Raw genomic sequence first — 16,031 nt, forward strand, 5'->3', positions numbered from 1 at the left:
CTGCGAGGCGGTATACATAATTGTTTTGCCCTTTTCATTTTAAGTACTCTTCTAACAAGAGCAGAATTCTGGTTCGGTGCGTTGTCTTGTACAAACATGCGAGAACCATTCTTGTCTGCTCTTGCAAACATAGAATCAAATTTTCCATTAACAAAAGAGGCAAATGAACGGCTTTCCAGATTATCATATGCATGACACTCAATTACTCCTTTACCGTAACTAATGGCCACCATTAATCTTAAAACGCGACCTCCACTCCCCTCTTTGCATCCTTTAGCCGTGCATCCCTGAATAAGCCCTTCGCACGCTCTCCTCCATACTCTCCCTTGTGGCGCTCTAGCTTGATCCGCCGGATTTCTTTTATAATAGAAACTGACACCATCCAAATAGAAAGCAACCGTATTGCACCAAATATCTCGAGAGTGGTTATTTTTTATGTTCTTTGCAAAGTGAACACGTTGACGCATGTCATCCTCGGACATCAAGCCTTTTTTACGCGCCTGCAAGTAGTGGTAGCCTTCCTTGTGCAGAAAACGCCTAATGGTCCTGCTGCTTACCTCGTTAGGCTTTAGACCAGCCCGCTCCATAATCCTACTGGAAGAAAAATGTCCTTCTTCTTTTCGTAGCGCTCGCAAACAGCGAATAATTTTTCTCTGGTCGCGCGCGCACAACTTGCTTGGACGTCCTCCTGCGCGTTTATGCGGGCCGGTCTGTTTCACCGATATGAACTCGTCTCGAATTCTGTAGACCGATGCAAGTGAAATGTTGCATTGTTTCATTATCTCTACGGCTGGTAATATCTTCTGCCGCGCCAAATATCCAATATACGCCTTTCTTTGCGAGTCAATTGCGCCCGTAAAAACCATTGTATAAATGGCGAAGTGATGAGATAATGCCTCTCTTTGCGTAATAAATTAACACCATTATCTCCGCGAATTAGAACCAATTAACGGCAATATTCTTGGACGTTAATTAGTACCCCATGTCCAATTACATATCACCCGGCCGGGTTTCTGTGCAGGGTTAGATCTCAGTTTTTTAACAATTTGTCTGTTTTACAATCGTGGCCAATTCTCGTTAAGAAATCTCAACGCGGCCCACCAAAAACAATTATTTCCTATTCCTCCCCTCGAATTTCTACAAGTTACTTCTCCCTCCCCCCCTCCCCCTATACAATGTTGATTTGGGAAGTGCTGATTGCCGGGAAACTGTTCGTGACCCACCAAACAACATTGAGTTGGGGGGAGGGGGGCGGGGAAAATGTGGTCGTTCGATTGTTTACTTGTAAAAATGCTTGGAAGGGTACGTTTTCTTAACCGTTTTGTCCACGATTGTGTTAGCCAATGTTTTTCCATTTCCTCAGAACTCAAAAACTTTGAACTTCCAGGGAGCCGTGTTTTGACACACCTGTCGGTGTTTCTTAAGTTACGCGTACGTTAACGTCAGTGTTTTATTTAGCAGAGATGTAACAAGCCAAAAATAGATCACGCCGATCGTGATATAAACAACTCGCGTGTCGTTCTGGCCACTTGTTTTGCCATTGTTCGGTGAAGTTAGTAGCCACCAACACTATGGATCTTTTGCAAAGCTATGAAAGTGATGAATCAAGTTCAGAGGAGCCGGGTAAATCGTTATCCCAAGATTCTCTCCTTAGAAGTGACCTACGCAGTGTTTATTTGGTGACATATAGCCAGGCAGATATTACTAAATTTCCAACCCGGGAAAATTTCGCCTCAGCAATTGTGTCCGCATTTTCTCAAGGCAAAGTGAGAGTTGTTCAGTGGTGTTGCTGTCGGGAGAAACATAAGAACGGTGGTGAACATTATCATCTCGCACTGAAACTGGATCGTAATCAACGCTGGTTATCGGCGAAGGAATTTCTATTGAAGGAATTCGGGATTTCAGTTCACTTTTCCAACAAGCATCACAACTATTTCAGCGCGTGGCGTTATGTCACAAAATGTGATCGCGAGTTTACAGAAAGTCCAAATCACCCTTATCTTGGTCATAATCGTGAACCCCAAACAAGCTCGGCGAGTCGAGCACGGCGTTCTCAGCACACGAAAAGTACATTGGACGAAAATGAAGAAGAAGACAGCGATTCGGAGCAAGACTCAGAGGAAAATCCCCAAGTGACCTCACTGGCCAGCAAGAGGCGAAAGAAGCGACTTTCCCCGTACGAAGTCTCGGAAATTATTGTGGAAACGGGTATAAAAACTTTAACAGAGCTTCAAGCCTTAGCTTTTGAACAGAAAGAAGCGGGAAAAACGGATCTTGCAGAATTCCTAATCACTCGTAGTCCAAAGGTAGTCGCGGACATTCTTAATTCCGCTTGGGATATACAAGCAGCACCCAAAAAGTTGGCTCGTGCAAGGAAAAGCCGCATGGACATATTGCAAGAAGCCAAAGAGGGAAATTGTGCTGAGGGATGCAATGGGGAGTGGTTGGATTGCGCCAAAGAGGTCCTTCAAAACAACGGCCTATCCGTAGCTGTCTTTAGAGAAGCTGTAAGTGATGCCTTGATTAAAGGAAGGGGGAAGTACAGAAATCTTATGATAGTAGGAGCTGCGAATTGTGGCAAATCATTTTTGTTTAATCCCCTAACCGCGATCTATAATACATTTTGTAACCCCGCTTCGGGGAGCTTTGCATGGGTGGGAGTTGACAGTGCCGAGTGCATATTTTTAAATGACTTCCGGTGGTCGCCCCAACTCATCCCGTGGCATGACTTGCTGCTTTTATTAGAGGGACACGTTGTTCATTTACCTGCACCAAAAACTCATTTTGCAAAGGACATTTCCCTGACTGCTGATACTCCAATCTTCTGCACAGGAAAGCGTCCGCTCATGTATATTAAAAATGGCTTAGTAGATGAACATGAAACGGAAATGATGAATGTGCGTTGGAGAATTTTTTATTTCAATTTTCAAATCCCGCGGGAGCAGCAAAGAGAAATCCCGCCATGTGCACGATGTTTTGCAAGCCTTATTTGTGGCGAACCAGACCTAGAATTCGGGATGTAACGATTAACTTGACAGTTTCAAGGCAATGGTGAAATAAAACAACGATTAACACAGGTTTTCAACGGTTAACACCGAATGCTCGTAAAAAGAATACATAGTCATTTCTTTTAATACAAAACTGCTGTTAATCGTTGTTAATCGTTGTTAATCGTTTAAAGTGCTAAATGTCTTCTTGTTAATCGTATGCAATTAAAGTATTTTGCGTTATTAAGAGTTATATGTAAACAAACTGAAGAAAGGTAGATGTTACGGCAAGAAATGGACACATTTTCTCTTGTAGAATGTATTTGTTGACATTTGTGACATGCCTGTCACGCACGCTGTACTATGTAACACAATAAAATACTAGCGTGACGTAATCTTCTGATTATTACTTGGTCAGAAAAGACCGCTTTCGTGTCCCGAGTTGCAAGAACAATAAATGTATATTGAATACAAGTATTAATACTTAACGCGTTGTCCTTTTCCAGTAATAATGGCATCCATACGGCCATCCATAGTGTCTATAATCTTGTCGATTACCTCTGATGGAAAGTTGTACATTGTTCTAATTACACGTGTTGAAAATTCATCGAATGTCTCACGCGTAATGTTTAATTCTAGAGCCTGTTTTCTCAGCTTTTTTTTAACAAGATTAAAGAAATTCTCGATAGGATTTATGTCAGGGCTGCGAGGCGGTATACATAATTGTTTTGCCCTTTTCATTTTAAGTACTCTTCTAACAAGAGCAGAATTCTGGTTCGGTGCGTTGTCTTGTACAAACATGCGAGAACCATTCTTGTCTGCTCTTGCAAACATAGAATCAAATTTTCCATTAACAAAAGAGGCAAATGAACGGCTTTCCAGATTATCATATGCATGACACTCAATTACTCCTTTACCGTAACTAATGGCCACCATTAATCTTAAAACGCGACCTCCACTCCCCTCTTTGCATCCTTTAGCCGTGCATCCCTGAATAAGCCCTTCGCACGCTCTCCTCCATACTCTCCCTTGTGGCGCTCTAGCTTGATCCGCCGGATTTCTTTTATAATAGAAACTGACACCATCCAAATAGAAAGCAACCGTATTGCACCAAATATCTCGAGAGTGGTTATTTTTTATGTTCTTTGCAAAGTGAACACGTTGACGCATGTCATCCTCGGACATCAAGCCTTTTTTACGCGCCTGCAAGTAGTGGTAGCCTTCCTTGTGCAGAAAACGCCTAATGGTCCTGCTGCTTACCTCGTTAGGCTTTAGACCAGCCCGCTCCATAATCCTACTGGAAGAAAAATGTCCTTCTTCTTTTCGTAGCGCTCGCAAACAGCGAATAATTTTTCTCTGGTCGCGCGCGCACAACTTGCTTGGACGTCCTCCTGCGCGTTTATGCGGGCCGGTCTGTTTCACCGATATGAACTCGTCTCGAATTCTGTAGACCGATGCAAGTGAAATGTTGCATTGTTTCATTATCTCTACGGCTGGTAATATCTTCTGCCGCGCCAAATATCCAATATACGCCTTTCTTTGCGAGTCAATTGCGCCCGTAAAAACCATTGTATAAATGGCGAAGTGATGAGATAATGCCTCTCTTTGCGTAATAAATTAACACCATTATCTCCGCGAATTAGAACCAATTAACGGCAATATTCTTGGACGTTAATTAGTACCCCATGTCCAATTACATATCACCCGGCCGGGTTTCTGTGCAGGGTTAGATCTCAGTTTTTTAACAATTTGTCTGTTTTACAATCGTGGCCAATTCTCGTTAAGAAATCTCAACGCGGCCCACCAAAAACAATTATTTCCTATTCCTCCCCTCGAATTTCTACAAGTTACTTCTCCCTCCCCCCCTCCCCCTATACAATGTTGATTTGGGAAGTGCTGATTGCCGGGAAACTGTTCGTGACCCACCAAACAACATTGAGTTGGGGGGAGGGGGGCGGGGAAAATGTGGTCGTTCGATTGTTTACTTGTAAAAATGCTTGGAAGGGTACGTTTTCTTAACCGTTTTGTCCACGATTGTGTTAGCCAATGTTTTTCCATTTCCTCAGAACTCAAAAACTTTGAACTTCCAGGGAGCCGTGTTTTGACACACCTGTCGGTGTTTCTTAAGTTACGCGTACGTTAACGTCAGTGTTTTATTTAGCAGAGATGTAACAAGCCAAAAATAGATCACGCCGATCGTGATATAAACAACTCGCGTGTCGTTCTGGCCACTTGTTTTGCCATTGTTCGGTGAAGTTAGTAGCCACCAACACTATGGATCTTTTGCAAAGCTATGAAAGTGATGAATCAAGTTCAGAGGAGCCGGGTAAATCGTTATCCCAAGATTCTCTCCTTAGAAGTGACCTACGCAGTGTTTATTTGGTGACATATAGCCAGGCAGATATTACTAAATTTCCAACCCGGGAAAATTTCGCCTCAGCAATTGTGTCCGCATTTTCTCAAGGCAAAGTGAGAGTTGTTCAGTGGTGTTGCTGTCGGGAGAAACATAAGAACGGTGGTGAACATTATCATCTCGCACTGAAACTGGATCGTAATCAACGCTGGTTATCGGCGAAGGAATTTCTATTGAAGGAATTCGGGATTTCAGTTCACTTTTCCAACAAGCATCACAACTATTTCAGCGCGTGGCGTTATGTCACAAAATGTGATCGCGAGTTTACAGAAAGTCCAAATCACCCTTATCTTGGTCATAATCGTGAACCCCAAACAAGCTCGGCGAGTCGAGCACGGCGTTCTCAGCACACGAAAAGTACATTGGACGAAAATGAAGAAGAAGACAGCGATTCGGAGCAAGACTCAGAGGAAAATCCCCAAGTGACCTCACTGGCCAGCAAGAGGCGAAAGAAGCGACTTTCCCCGTACGAAGTCTCGGAAATTATTGTGGAAACGGGTATAAAAACTTTAACAGAGCTTCAAGCCTTAGCTTTTGAACAGAAAGAAGCGGGAAAAACGGATCTTGCAGAATTCCTAATCACTCGTAGTCCAAAGGTAGTCGCGGACATTCTTAATTCCGCTTGGGATATACAAGCAGCACCCAAAAAGTTGGCTCGTGCAAGGAAAAGCCGCATGGACATATTGCAAGAAGCCAAAGAGGGAAATTGTGCTGAGGGATGCAATGGGGAGTGGTTGGATTGCGCCAAAGAGGTCCTTCAAAACAACGGCCTATCCGTAGCTGTCTTTAGAGAAGCTGTAAGTGATGCCTTGATTAAAGGAAGGGGGAAGTACAGAAATCTTATGATAGTAGGAGCTGCGAATTGTGGCAAATCATTTTTGTTTAATCCCCTAACCGCGATCTATAATACATTTTGTAACCCCGCTTCGGGGAGCTTTGCATGGGTGGGAGTTGACAGTGCCGAGTGCATATTTTTAAATGACTTCCGGTGGTCGCCCCAACTCATCCCGTGGCATGACTTGCTGCTTTTATTAGAGGGACACGTTGTTCATTTACCTGCACCAAAAACTCATTTTGCAAAGGACATTTCCCTGACTGCTGATACTCCAATCTTCTGCACAGGAAAGCGTCCGCTCATGTATATTAAAAATGGCTTAGTAGATGAACATGAAACGGAAATGATGAATGTGCGTTGGAGAATTTTTTATTTCAATTTTCAAATCCCGCGGGAGCAGCAAAGAGAAATCCCGCCATGTGCACGATGTTTTGCAAGCCTTATTTGTGGCGAACCAGACCTAGAATTCGGGATGTAACGATTAACTTGACAGTTTCAAGGCAATGGTGAAATAAAACAACGATTAACACAGGTTTTCAACGGTTAACACCGAATGCTCGTAAAAAGAATACATAGTCATTTCTTTTAATACAAAACTGCTGTTAATCGTTGTTAATCGTTGTTAATCGTTTAAAGTGCTAAATGTCTTCTTGTTAATCGTATGCAATTAAAGTATTTTGCGTTATTAAGAGTTATATGTAAACAAACTGAAGAAAGGTAGATGTTACGGCAAGAAATGGACACATTTTCTCTTGTAGAATGTATTTGTTGACATTTGTGACATGCCTGTCACGCACGCTGTACTATGTAACACAATAAAATACTAGCGTGACGTAATCTTCTGATTATTACTTGGTCAGAAAAGACCGCTTTCGTGTCCCGAGTTGCAAGAACAATAAATGTATATTGAATACAAGTATTAATACTTAACGCGTTGTCCTTTTCCAGTAATAATGGCATCCATACGGCCATCCATAGTGTCTATAATCTTGTCGATTACCTCTGATGGAAAGTTGTACATTGTTCTAATTACACGTGTTGAAAATTCATCGAATGTCTCACGCGTAATGTTTAATTCTAGAGCCTGTTTTCTCAGCTTTTTTTTAACAAGATTAAAGAAATTCTCGATAGGATTTATGTCAGGGCTGCGAGGCGGTATACATAATTGTTTTGCCCTTTTCATTTTAAGTACTCTTCTAACAAGAGCAGAATTCTGGTTCGGTGCGTTGTCTTGTACAAACATGCGAGAACCATTCTTGTCTGCTCTTGCAAACATAGAATCAAATTTTCCATTAACAAAAGAGGCAAATGAACGGCTTTCCAGATTATCATATGCATGAAACTCAATTACTCCTTTACCGTAACTAATGGCCACCATTAATCTTAAAACGCGACCTCCACTCCCCTCTTTGCATCCTTTAGCCGTGCATCCCTGAATAAGCCCTTCGCACGCTCTCCTCCATACTCTCCCTTGTGGCGCTCTAGCTTGATCCGCCGGATTTCTTTTATAATAGAAACTGACACCATCCAAATAGAAAGCAACCGTATTGCACCAAATATCTCGAGAGTGGTTATTTTTTATGTTCTTTGCAAAGTGAACACGTTGACGCATGTCATCCTCGGACATCAAGCCTTTTTTACGCGCCTGCAAGTAGTGGTAGCCTTCCTTGTGCAGAAAACGCCTAATGGTCCTGCTGCTTACCTCGTTAGGCTTTAGACCAGCCCGCTCCATAATCCTACTGGAAGAAAAATGTCCTTCTTCTTTTCGTAGCGCTCGCAAACAGCGAATAATTTTTCTCTGGTCGCGCGCGCACAACTTGCTTGGACGTCCTCCTGCGCGTTTATGCGGGCCGGTCTGTTTCACCGATATGAACTCGTCTCGAATTCTGTAGACCGATGCAAGTGAAATGTTGCATTGTTTCATTATCTCTACGGCTGGTAATATCTTCTGCCGCGCCAAATATCCAATATACGCCTTTCTTTGCGAGTCAATTGCGCCCGTAAAAACCATTGTATAAATGGCGAAGTGATGAGATAATGCCTCTCTTTGCGTAATAAATTAACACCATTATCTCCGCGAATTAGAACCAATTAACGGCAATATTCTTGGACGTTAATTAGTACCCCATGTCCAATTACATATCACCCGGCCGGGTTTCTGTGCAGGGTTAGATCTCAGTTTTTTAACAATTTGTCTGTTTTACAATCGTGGCCAATTCTCGTTAAGAAATCTCAACGCGGCCCACCAAAAACAATTATTTCCTATTCCTCCCCTCGAATTTCTACAAGTTACTTCTCCCTCCCCCCCTCCCCCTATACAATGTTGATTTGGGAAGTGCTGATTGCCGGGAAACTGTTCGTGACCCACCAAACAACATTGAGTTGGGGGGAGGGGGGCGGGGAAAATGTGGTCGTTCGATTGTTTACTTGTAAAAATGCTTGGAAGGGTACGTTTTCTTAACCGTTTTGTCCACGATTGTGTTAGCCAATGTTTTTCCATTTCCTCAGAACTCAAAAACTTTGAACTTCCAGGGAGCCGTGTTTTGACACACCTGTCGGTGTTTCTTAAGTTACGCGTACGTTAACGTCAGTGTTTTATTTAGCAGAGATGTAACAAGCCAAAAATAGATCACGCCGATCGTGATATAAACAACTCGCGTGTCGTTCTGGCCACTTGTTTTGCCATTGTTCGGTGAAGTTAGTAGCCACCAACACTATGGATCTTTTGCAAAGCTATGAAAGTGATGAATCAAGTTCAGAGGAGCCGGGTAAATCGTTATCCCAAGATTCTCTCCTTAGAAGTGACCTACGCAGTGTTTATTTGGTGACATATAGCCAGGCAGATATTACTAAATTTCCAACCCGGGAAAATTTCGCCTCAGCAATTGTGTCCGCATTTTCTCAAGGCAAAGTGAGAGTTGTTCAGTGGTGTTGCTGTCGGGAGAAACATAAGAACGGTGGTGAACATTATCATCTCGCACTGAAACTGGATCGTAATCAACGCTGGTTATCGGCGAAGGAATTTCTATTGAAGGAATTCGGGATTTCAGTTCACTTTTCCAACAAGCATCACAACTATTTCAGCGCGTGGCGTTATGTCACAAAATGTGATCGCGAGTTTACAGAAAGTCCAAATCACCCTTATCTTGGTCATAATCGTGAACCCCAAACAAGCTCGGCGAGTCGAGCACGGCGTTCTCAGCACACGAAAAGTACATTGGACGAAAATGAAGAAGAAGACAGCGATTCGGAGCAAGACTCAGAGGAAAATCCCCAAGTGACCTCACTGGCCAGCAAGAGGCGAAAGAAGCGACTTTCCCCGTACGAAGTCTCGGAAATTATTGTGGAAACGGGTATAAAAACTTTAACAGAGCTTCAAGCCTTAGCTTTTGAACAGAAAGAAGCGGGAAAAACGGATCTTGCAGAATTCCTAATCACTCGTAGTCCAAAGGTAGTCGCGGACATTCTTAATTCCGCTTGGGATATACAAGCAGCACCCAAAAAGTTGGCTCGTGCAAGGAAAAGCCGCATGGACATATTGCAAGAAGCCAAAGAGGGAAATTGTGCTGAGGGATGCAATGGGGAGTGGTTGGATTGCGCCAAAGAGGTCCTTCAAAACAACGGCCTATCCGTAGCTGTCTTTAGAGAAGCTGTAAGTGATGCCTTGATTAAAGGAAGGGGGAAGTACAGAAATCTTATGATAGTAGGAGCTGCGAATTGTGGCAAATCATTTTTGTTTAATCCCCTAACCGCGATCTATAATACATTTTGTAACCCCGCTTCGGGGAGCTTTGCATGGGTGGGAGTTGACAGTGCCGAGTGCATATTTTTAAATGACTTCCGGTGGTCGCCCCAACTCATCCCGTGGCATGACTTGCTGCTTTTATTAGAGGGACACGTTGTTCATTTACCTGCACCAAAAACTCATTTTGCAAAGGACATTTCCCTGACTGCTGATACTCCAATCTTCTGCACAGGAAAGCGTCCGCTCATGTATATTAAAAATGGCTTAGTAGATGAACATGAAACGGAAATGATGAATGTGCGTTGGAGAATTTTTTATTTCAATTTTCAAATCCCGCGGGAGCAGCAAAGAGAAATCCCGCCATGTGCACGATGTTTTGCAAGCCTTATTTGTGGCGAACCAGACCTAGAATTCGGGATGTAACGATTAACTTGACAGTTTCAAGGCAATGGTGAAATAAAACAACGATTAACACAGGTTTTCAACGGTTAACACCGAATGCTCGTAAAAAGAATACATAGTCATTTCTTTTAATACAAAACTGCTGTTAATCGTTGTTAATCGTTGTTAATCGTTTAAAGTGCTAAATGTCTTCTTGTTAATCGTATGCAATTAAAGTATTTTGCGTTATTAAGAGTTATATGTAAACAAACTGAAGAAAGGTAGATGTTACGGCAAGAAATGGACACATTTTCTCTTGTAGAATGTATTTGTTGACATTTGTGACATGCCTGTCACGCACGCTGTACTATGTAACACAATAAAATACTAGCGTGACGTAATCTTCTGATTATTACTTGGTCAGAAAAGACCGCTTTCGTGTCCCGAGTTGCAAGAACAATAAATGTATATTGAATACAAGTATTAATACTTAACGCGTTGTCCTTTTCCAGTAATAATGGCATCCATACGGCCATCCATAGTGTCTATAATCTTGTCGATTACCTCTGATGGAAAGTTGTACATTGTTCTAATTACACGTGTTGAAAATTCATCGAATGTCTCACGCGTAATGTTTAATTCTAGAGCCTGTTTTCTCAGCTTTTTTTTAACAAGATTAAAGAAATTCTCGATAGGATTTATGTCAGGGCTGCGAGGCGGTATACATAATTGTTTTGCCCTTTTCATTTTAAGTACTCTTCTAACAAGAGCAGAATTCTGGTTCGGTGCGTTGTCTTGTACAAACATGCGAGAACCATTCTTGTCTGCTCTTGCAAACATAGAATCAAATTTTCCATTAACAAAAGAGGCAAATGAACGGCTTTCCAGATTATCATATGCATGACACTCAATTACTCCTTTACCGTAACTAATGGCCACCATTAATCTTAAAACGCGACCTCCACTCCCCTCTTTGCATCCTTTAGCCGTGCATCCCTGAATAAGCCCTTCGCACGCTCTCCTCCATACTCTCCCTTGTGGCGCTCTAGCTTGATCCGCCGGATTTCTTTTATAATAGAAACTGACACCATCCAAATAGAAAGCAACCGTATTGCACCAAATATCTCGAGAGTGGTTATTTTTTATGTTCTTTGCAAAGTGAACACGTTGACGCATGTCATCCTCGGACATCAAGCCTTTTTTACGCGCCTGCAAGTAGTGGTAGCCTTCCTTGTGCAGAAAACGCCTAATGGTCCTGCTGCTTACCTCGTTAGGCTTTAGACCAGCCCGCTCCATAATCCTACTGGAAGAAAAATGTCCTTCTTCTTTTCGTAGCGCTCGCAAACAGCGAATAATTTTTCTCTGGTCGCGCGCGCACAACTTGCTTGGACGTCCTCCTGCGCGTTTATGCGGGCCGGTCTGTTTCACCGATATGAACTCGTCTCGAATTCTGTAGACCGATGCAAGTGAAATGTTGCATTGTTTCATTATCTCTACGGCTGGTAATATCTTCTGCCGCGCCAAATATCCAATATACGCCTTTCTTTGCGAGTCAATTGCGCCCGTAAAAACCATTGTATAAATGGCGAAGTGATGAGATAATGCCTCTCTTTGCGTAATAAATTAACACCATTATCTCCGCGAATTAGAACCAATTAACGGCAATATTCTTGGACGTTAATTAGTACCCCATGTCCAATTACATATCACCCGGCCGGGTTTCTGTGCAGGGTTAGATCTCAGTTTTTTAACAATTTGTCTGTTTTACAATCGTGGCCAATTCTCGTTAAGAAATCTCAACGCGGCCCACCAAAAACAATTATTTCCTATTCCTCCCCTCGAATTTCTACAAGTTACTTCTCCCTCCCCCCCTCCCCCTATACAATGTTGATTTGGGAAGTGCTGATTGCCGGGAAACTGTTCGTGACCCACCAAACAACATTGAGTTGGGGGGAGGGGGGCGGGGAAAATGTGGTCGTTCGATTGTTTACTTGTAAAAATGCTTGGAAGGGTACGTTTTCTTAACCGTTTTGTCCACGATTGTGTTAGCCAATGTTTTTCCATTTCCTCAGAACTCAAAAACTTTGAACTTCCAGGGAGCCGTGTTTTGACACACCTGTCGGTGTTTCTTAAGTTACGCGTACGTTAACGTCAGTGTTTTATTTAGCAGAGATGTAACAAGCCAAAAATAGATCACGCCGATCGTGATATAAACAACTCGCGTGTCGTTCTGGCCACTTGTTTTGCCATTGTTCGGTGAAGTTAGTAGCCACCAACACTATGGATCTTTTGCAAAGCTATGAAAGTGATGAATCAAGTTCAGAGGAGCCGGGTAAATCGTTATCCCAAGATTCTCTCCTTAGAAGTGACCTACGCAGTGTTTATTTGGTGACATATAGCCAGGCAGATATTACTAAATTTCCAACCCGGGAAAATTTCGCCTCAGCAATTGTGTCCGCATTTTCTCAAGGCAAAGTGAGAGTTGTTCAGTGGTGTTGCTGTCGGGAGAAACATAAGAACGGTGGTGAACATTATCATCTCGCACTGAAACTGGATCGTAATCAACGCTGGTTATCGGCGAAGGAATTTCTATTGAAGGAATTCGGGATTTCAGTTCACTTTTCCAACAAGCATCACAACTATTTCAGCGCGTGGCGTTATGTCACAAAATGTGATCGCGAGTTTACAGAAAGTCCAAATCACCCTTATCTTGGTCATAATCGTGAACCCCAAACAAGCTCGGCGAGTCGAGCACGGCGTTCTCAGCACACGAAAAGTACATTGGACGAAAATGAAGAAGAAGACAGCGATTCGGAGCAAGACTCAGAGGAAAATCCCCAAGTGACCTCACTGGCCAGCAAGAGGCGAAAGAAGCGACTTTCCCCGTACGAAGTCTCGGAAATTATTGTGGAAACGGGTATAAAAACTTTAACAGAGCTTCAAGCCTTAGCTTTTGAACAGAAAGAAGCGGGAAAAACGGATCTTGCAGAATTCCTAATCACTCGTAGTCCAAAGGTAGTCGCGGACATTCTTAATTCCGCTTGGGATATACAAGCAGCACCCAAAAAGTTGGCTCGTGCAAGGAAAAGCCGCATGGACATATTGCAAGAAGCCAAAGAGGGAAATTGTGCTGAGGGATGCAATGGGGAGTGGTTGGATTGCGCCAAAGAGGTCCTTCAAAACAACGGCCTATCCGTAGCTGTCTTTAGAGAAGCTGTAAGTGATGCCTTGATTAAAGGAAGGGGGAAGTACAGAAATCTTATGATAGTAGGAGCTGCGAATTGTGGCAAATCATTTTTGTTTAATCCCCTAACCGCGATCTATAATACATTTTGTAACCCCGCTTCGGGGAGCTTTGCATGGGTGGGAGTTGACAGTGCCGAGTGCATATTTTTAAATGACTTCCGGTGGTCGCCCCAACTCATCCCGTGGCATGACTTGCTGCTTTTATTAGAGGGACACGTTGTTCATTTACCTGCACCAAAAACTCATTTTGCAAAGGACATTTCCCTGACTGCTGATACTCCAATCTTCTGCACAGGAAAGCGTCCGCTCATGTATATTAAAAATGGCTTAGTAGATGAACATGAAACGGAAATGATGAATGTGCGTTGGAGAATTTTTTATTTCAATTTTCAAATCCCGCGGGAGCAGCAAAGAGAAATCCCGCCATGTGCACGATGTTTTGCAAGCCTTATTTGTGGCGAACCAGACCTAGAATTCGGGATGTAACGATTAACTTGACAGTTTCAAGGCAATGGTGAAATAAAACAACGATTAACACAGGTTTTCAACGGTTAACACCGAATGCTCGTAAAAAGAATACATAGTCATTTCTTTTAATACAAAACTGCTGTTAATCGTTGTTAATCGTTGTTAATCGTTTAAAGTGCTAAATGTCTTCTTGTTAATCGTATGCAATTAAAGTATTTTGCGTTATTAAGAGTTATATGTAAACAAACTGAAGAAAGGTAGATGTTACGGCAAGAAATGGACACATTTTCTCTTGTAGAATGTATTTGTTGACATTTGTGACATGCCTGTCACGCACGCTGTACTATGTAACACAATAAAATACTAGCGTGACGTAATCTTCTGATTATTACTTGGTCAGAAAAGACCGCTTTCGTGTCCCGAGTTGCAAGAACAATAAATGTATATTGAATACAAGTATTAATACTTAACGCGTTGTCCTTTTCCAGTAATAATGGCATCCATACGGCCATCCATAGTGTCTATAATCTTGTCGATTACCTCTGATGGAAAGTTGTACATTGTTCTAATTACACGTGTTGAAAATTCATCGAATGTCTCACGCGTAATGTTTAATTCTAGAGCCTGTTTTCTCAGCTTTTTTTTAACAAGATTAAAGAAATTCTCGATAGGATTTATGTCAGGGCTGCGAGGCGGTATACATAATTGTTTTGCCCTTTTCATTTTAAGTACTCTTCTAACAAGAGCAGAATTCTGGTTCGGTGCGTTGTCTTGTACAAACATGCGAGAACCATTCTTGTCTGCTCTTGCAAACATAGAATCAAATTTTCCATTAACAAAAGAGGCAAATGAACGGCTTTCCAGATTATCATATGCATGACACTCAATTACTCCTTTACCGTAACTAATGGCCACCATTAATCTTAAAACGCGACCTCCACTCCCCTCTTTGCATCCTTTAGCCGTGCATCCCTGAATAAGCCCTTCGCACGCTCTCCTCCATACTCTCCCTTGTGGCGCTCTAGCTTGATCCGCCGGATTTCTTTTATAATAGAAACTGACACCATCCAAATAGAAAGCAACCGTATTGCACCAAATATCTCGAGAGTGGTTATTTTTTATGTTCTTTGCAAAGTGAACACGTTGACGCATGTCATCCTCGGACATCAAGCCTTTTTTACGCGCCTGCAAGTAGTGGTAGCCTTCCTTGTGCAGAAAACGCCTAATGGTCCTGCTGCTTACCTCGTTAGGCTTTAGACCAGCCCGCTCCATAATCCTACTGGAAGAAAAATGTCCTTCTTCTTTTCGTAGCGCTCGCAAACAGCGAATAATTTTTCTCTGGTCGCGCGCGCACAACTTGCTTGGACGTCCTCCTGCGCGTTTATGCGGGCCGGTCTGTTTCACCGATATGAACTCGTCTCGAATTCTGTAGACCGATGCAAGTGAAATGTTGCATTGTTTCATTATCTCTACGGCTGGTAATATCTTCTGCCGCGCCAAATATCCAATATACGCCTTTCTTTGCGAGTCAATTGCGCCCGTAAAAACCATTGTATAAATGGCGAAGTGATGAGATAATGCCTCTCTTTGCGTAATAAATTAACACCATTATCTCCGCGAATTAGAACCAATTAACGGCAATATTCTTGGACGTTAATTAGTACCCCATGTCCAATTACATATCACCCGGCCGGGTTTCTGTGCAGGGTTAGATCTCAGTTTTTTAACAATTTGTCTGTTTTACAATCGTGGCCAATTCTCGTTAAGAAATCTCAACGCGGCCCACCAAAAACAATTATTTCCTATTCCTCCCCTCGAATTTCTACAAGTTACTTCTCCCTCCCCCCCTCCCCCTATACAATGTTGATTTGGGAAGTGCTGATTGCCGGGAAACTGTTCGTGACCCACCAAACAACATTGAGTTGGGGGGAGGGGGGCGGGGAAAATGTGGTCGTT

General features: G+C 42.7%; 4 protein-coding genes across 4 annotated transcripts; all 4 read left to right on the forward strand.

Moving 5' to 3' along the window:
- The first annotated feature begins 8 nt into the window (after nucleotides 1-8).
- Nucleotides 9-3,382, forward strand: LOC146455956 (uncharacterized). The gene has a single exon (XM_085093558.1). It carries the CDS (start codon nucleotides 1,572-1,574, stop codon nucleotides 3,021-3,023), a length of 1,452 nt encoding a protein of 483 aa, XP_084949684.1. The 5' UTR covers nucleotides 9-1,571; the 3' UTR covers nucleotides 3,024-3,382.
- Nucleotides 3,383-5,251: 1,869 nt separating this feature from the next.
- On the forward strand, nucleotides 5,252-7,072 carry LOC146455957 (uncharacterized). Its single transcript, XM_085093559.1, has one exon. It carries the CDS (start codon nucleotides 5,262-5,264, stop codon nucleotides 6,711-6,713), a length of 1,452 nt encoding a protein of 483 aa, XP_084949685.1. The 5' UTR covers nucleotides 5,252-5,261; the 3' UTR covers nucleotides 6,714-7,072.
- Nucleotides 7,073-7,594: 522 nt separating this feature from the next.
- Nucleotides 7,595-10,762, forward strand: LOC146455958 (uncharacterized). Its single transcript, XM_085093563.1, has one exon. The coding sequence runs from the start codon at nucleotides 8,952-8,954 to the stop codon at nucleotides 10,401-10,403; it is 1,452 nt and encodes a 483-aa protein (XP_084949689.1). The 5' UTR covers nucleotides 7,595-8,951; the 3' UTR covers nucleotides 10,404-10,762.
- Nucleotides 10,763-12,631: 1,869 nt separating this feature from the next.
- LOC146455959 (uncharacterized) lies at nucleotides 12,632-14,452 on the forward strand. Its single transcript, XM_085093561.1, has one exon. The coding sequence runs from the start codon at nucleotides 12,642-12,644 to the stop codon at nucleotides 14,091-14,093; it is 1,452 nt and encodes a 483-aa protein (XP_084949687.1). The 5' UTR covers nucleotides 12,632-12,641; the 3' UTR covers nucleotides 14,094-14,452.
- Nucleotides 14,453-16,031: the final 1,579 nt, after the last annotated feature.

The sequence above is a fragment of the Pavona decussata genome, unplaced genomic scaffold, assembly GCF_977016875.1.
Source record: "Pavona decussata unplaced genomic scaffold, jaPavDecu1.1 SCAFFOLD_262, whole genome shotgun sequence".
NCBI lineage: Eukaryota > Metazoa > Cnidaria > Anthozoa > Scleractinia > Agariciidae > Pavona > Pavona decussata.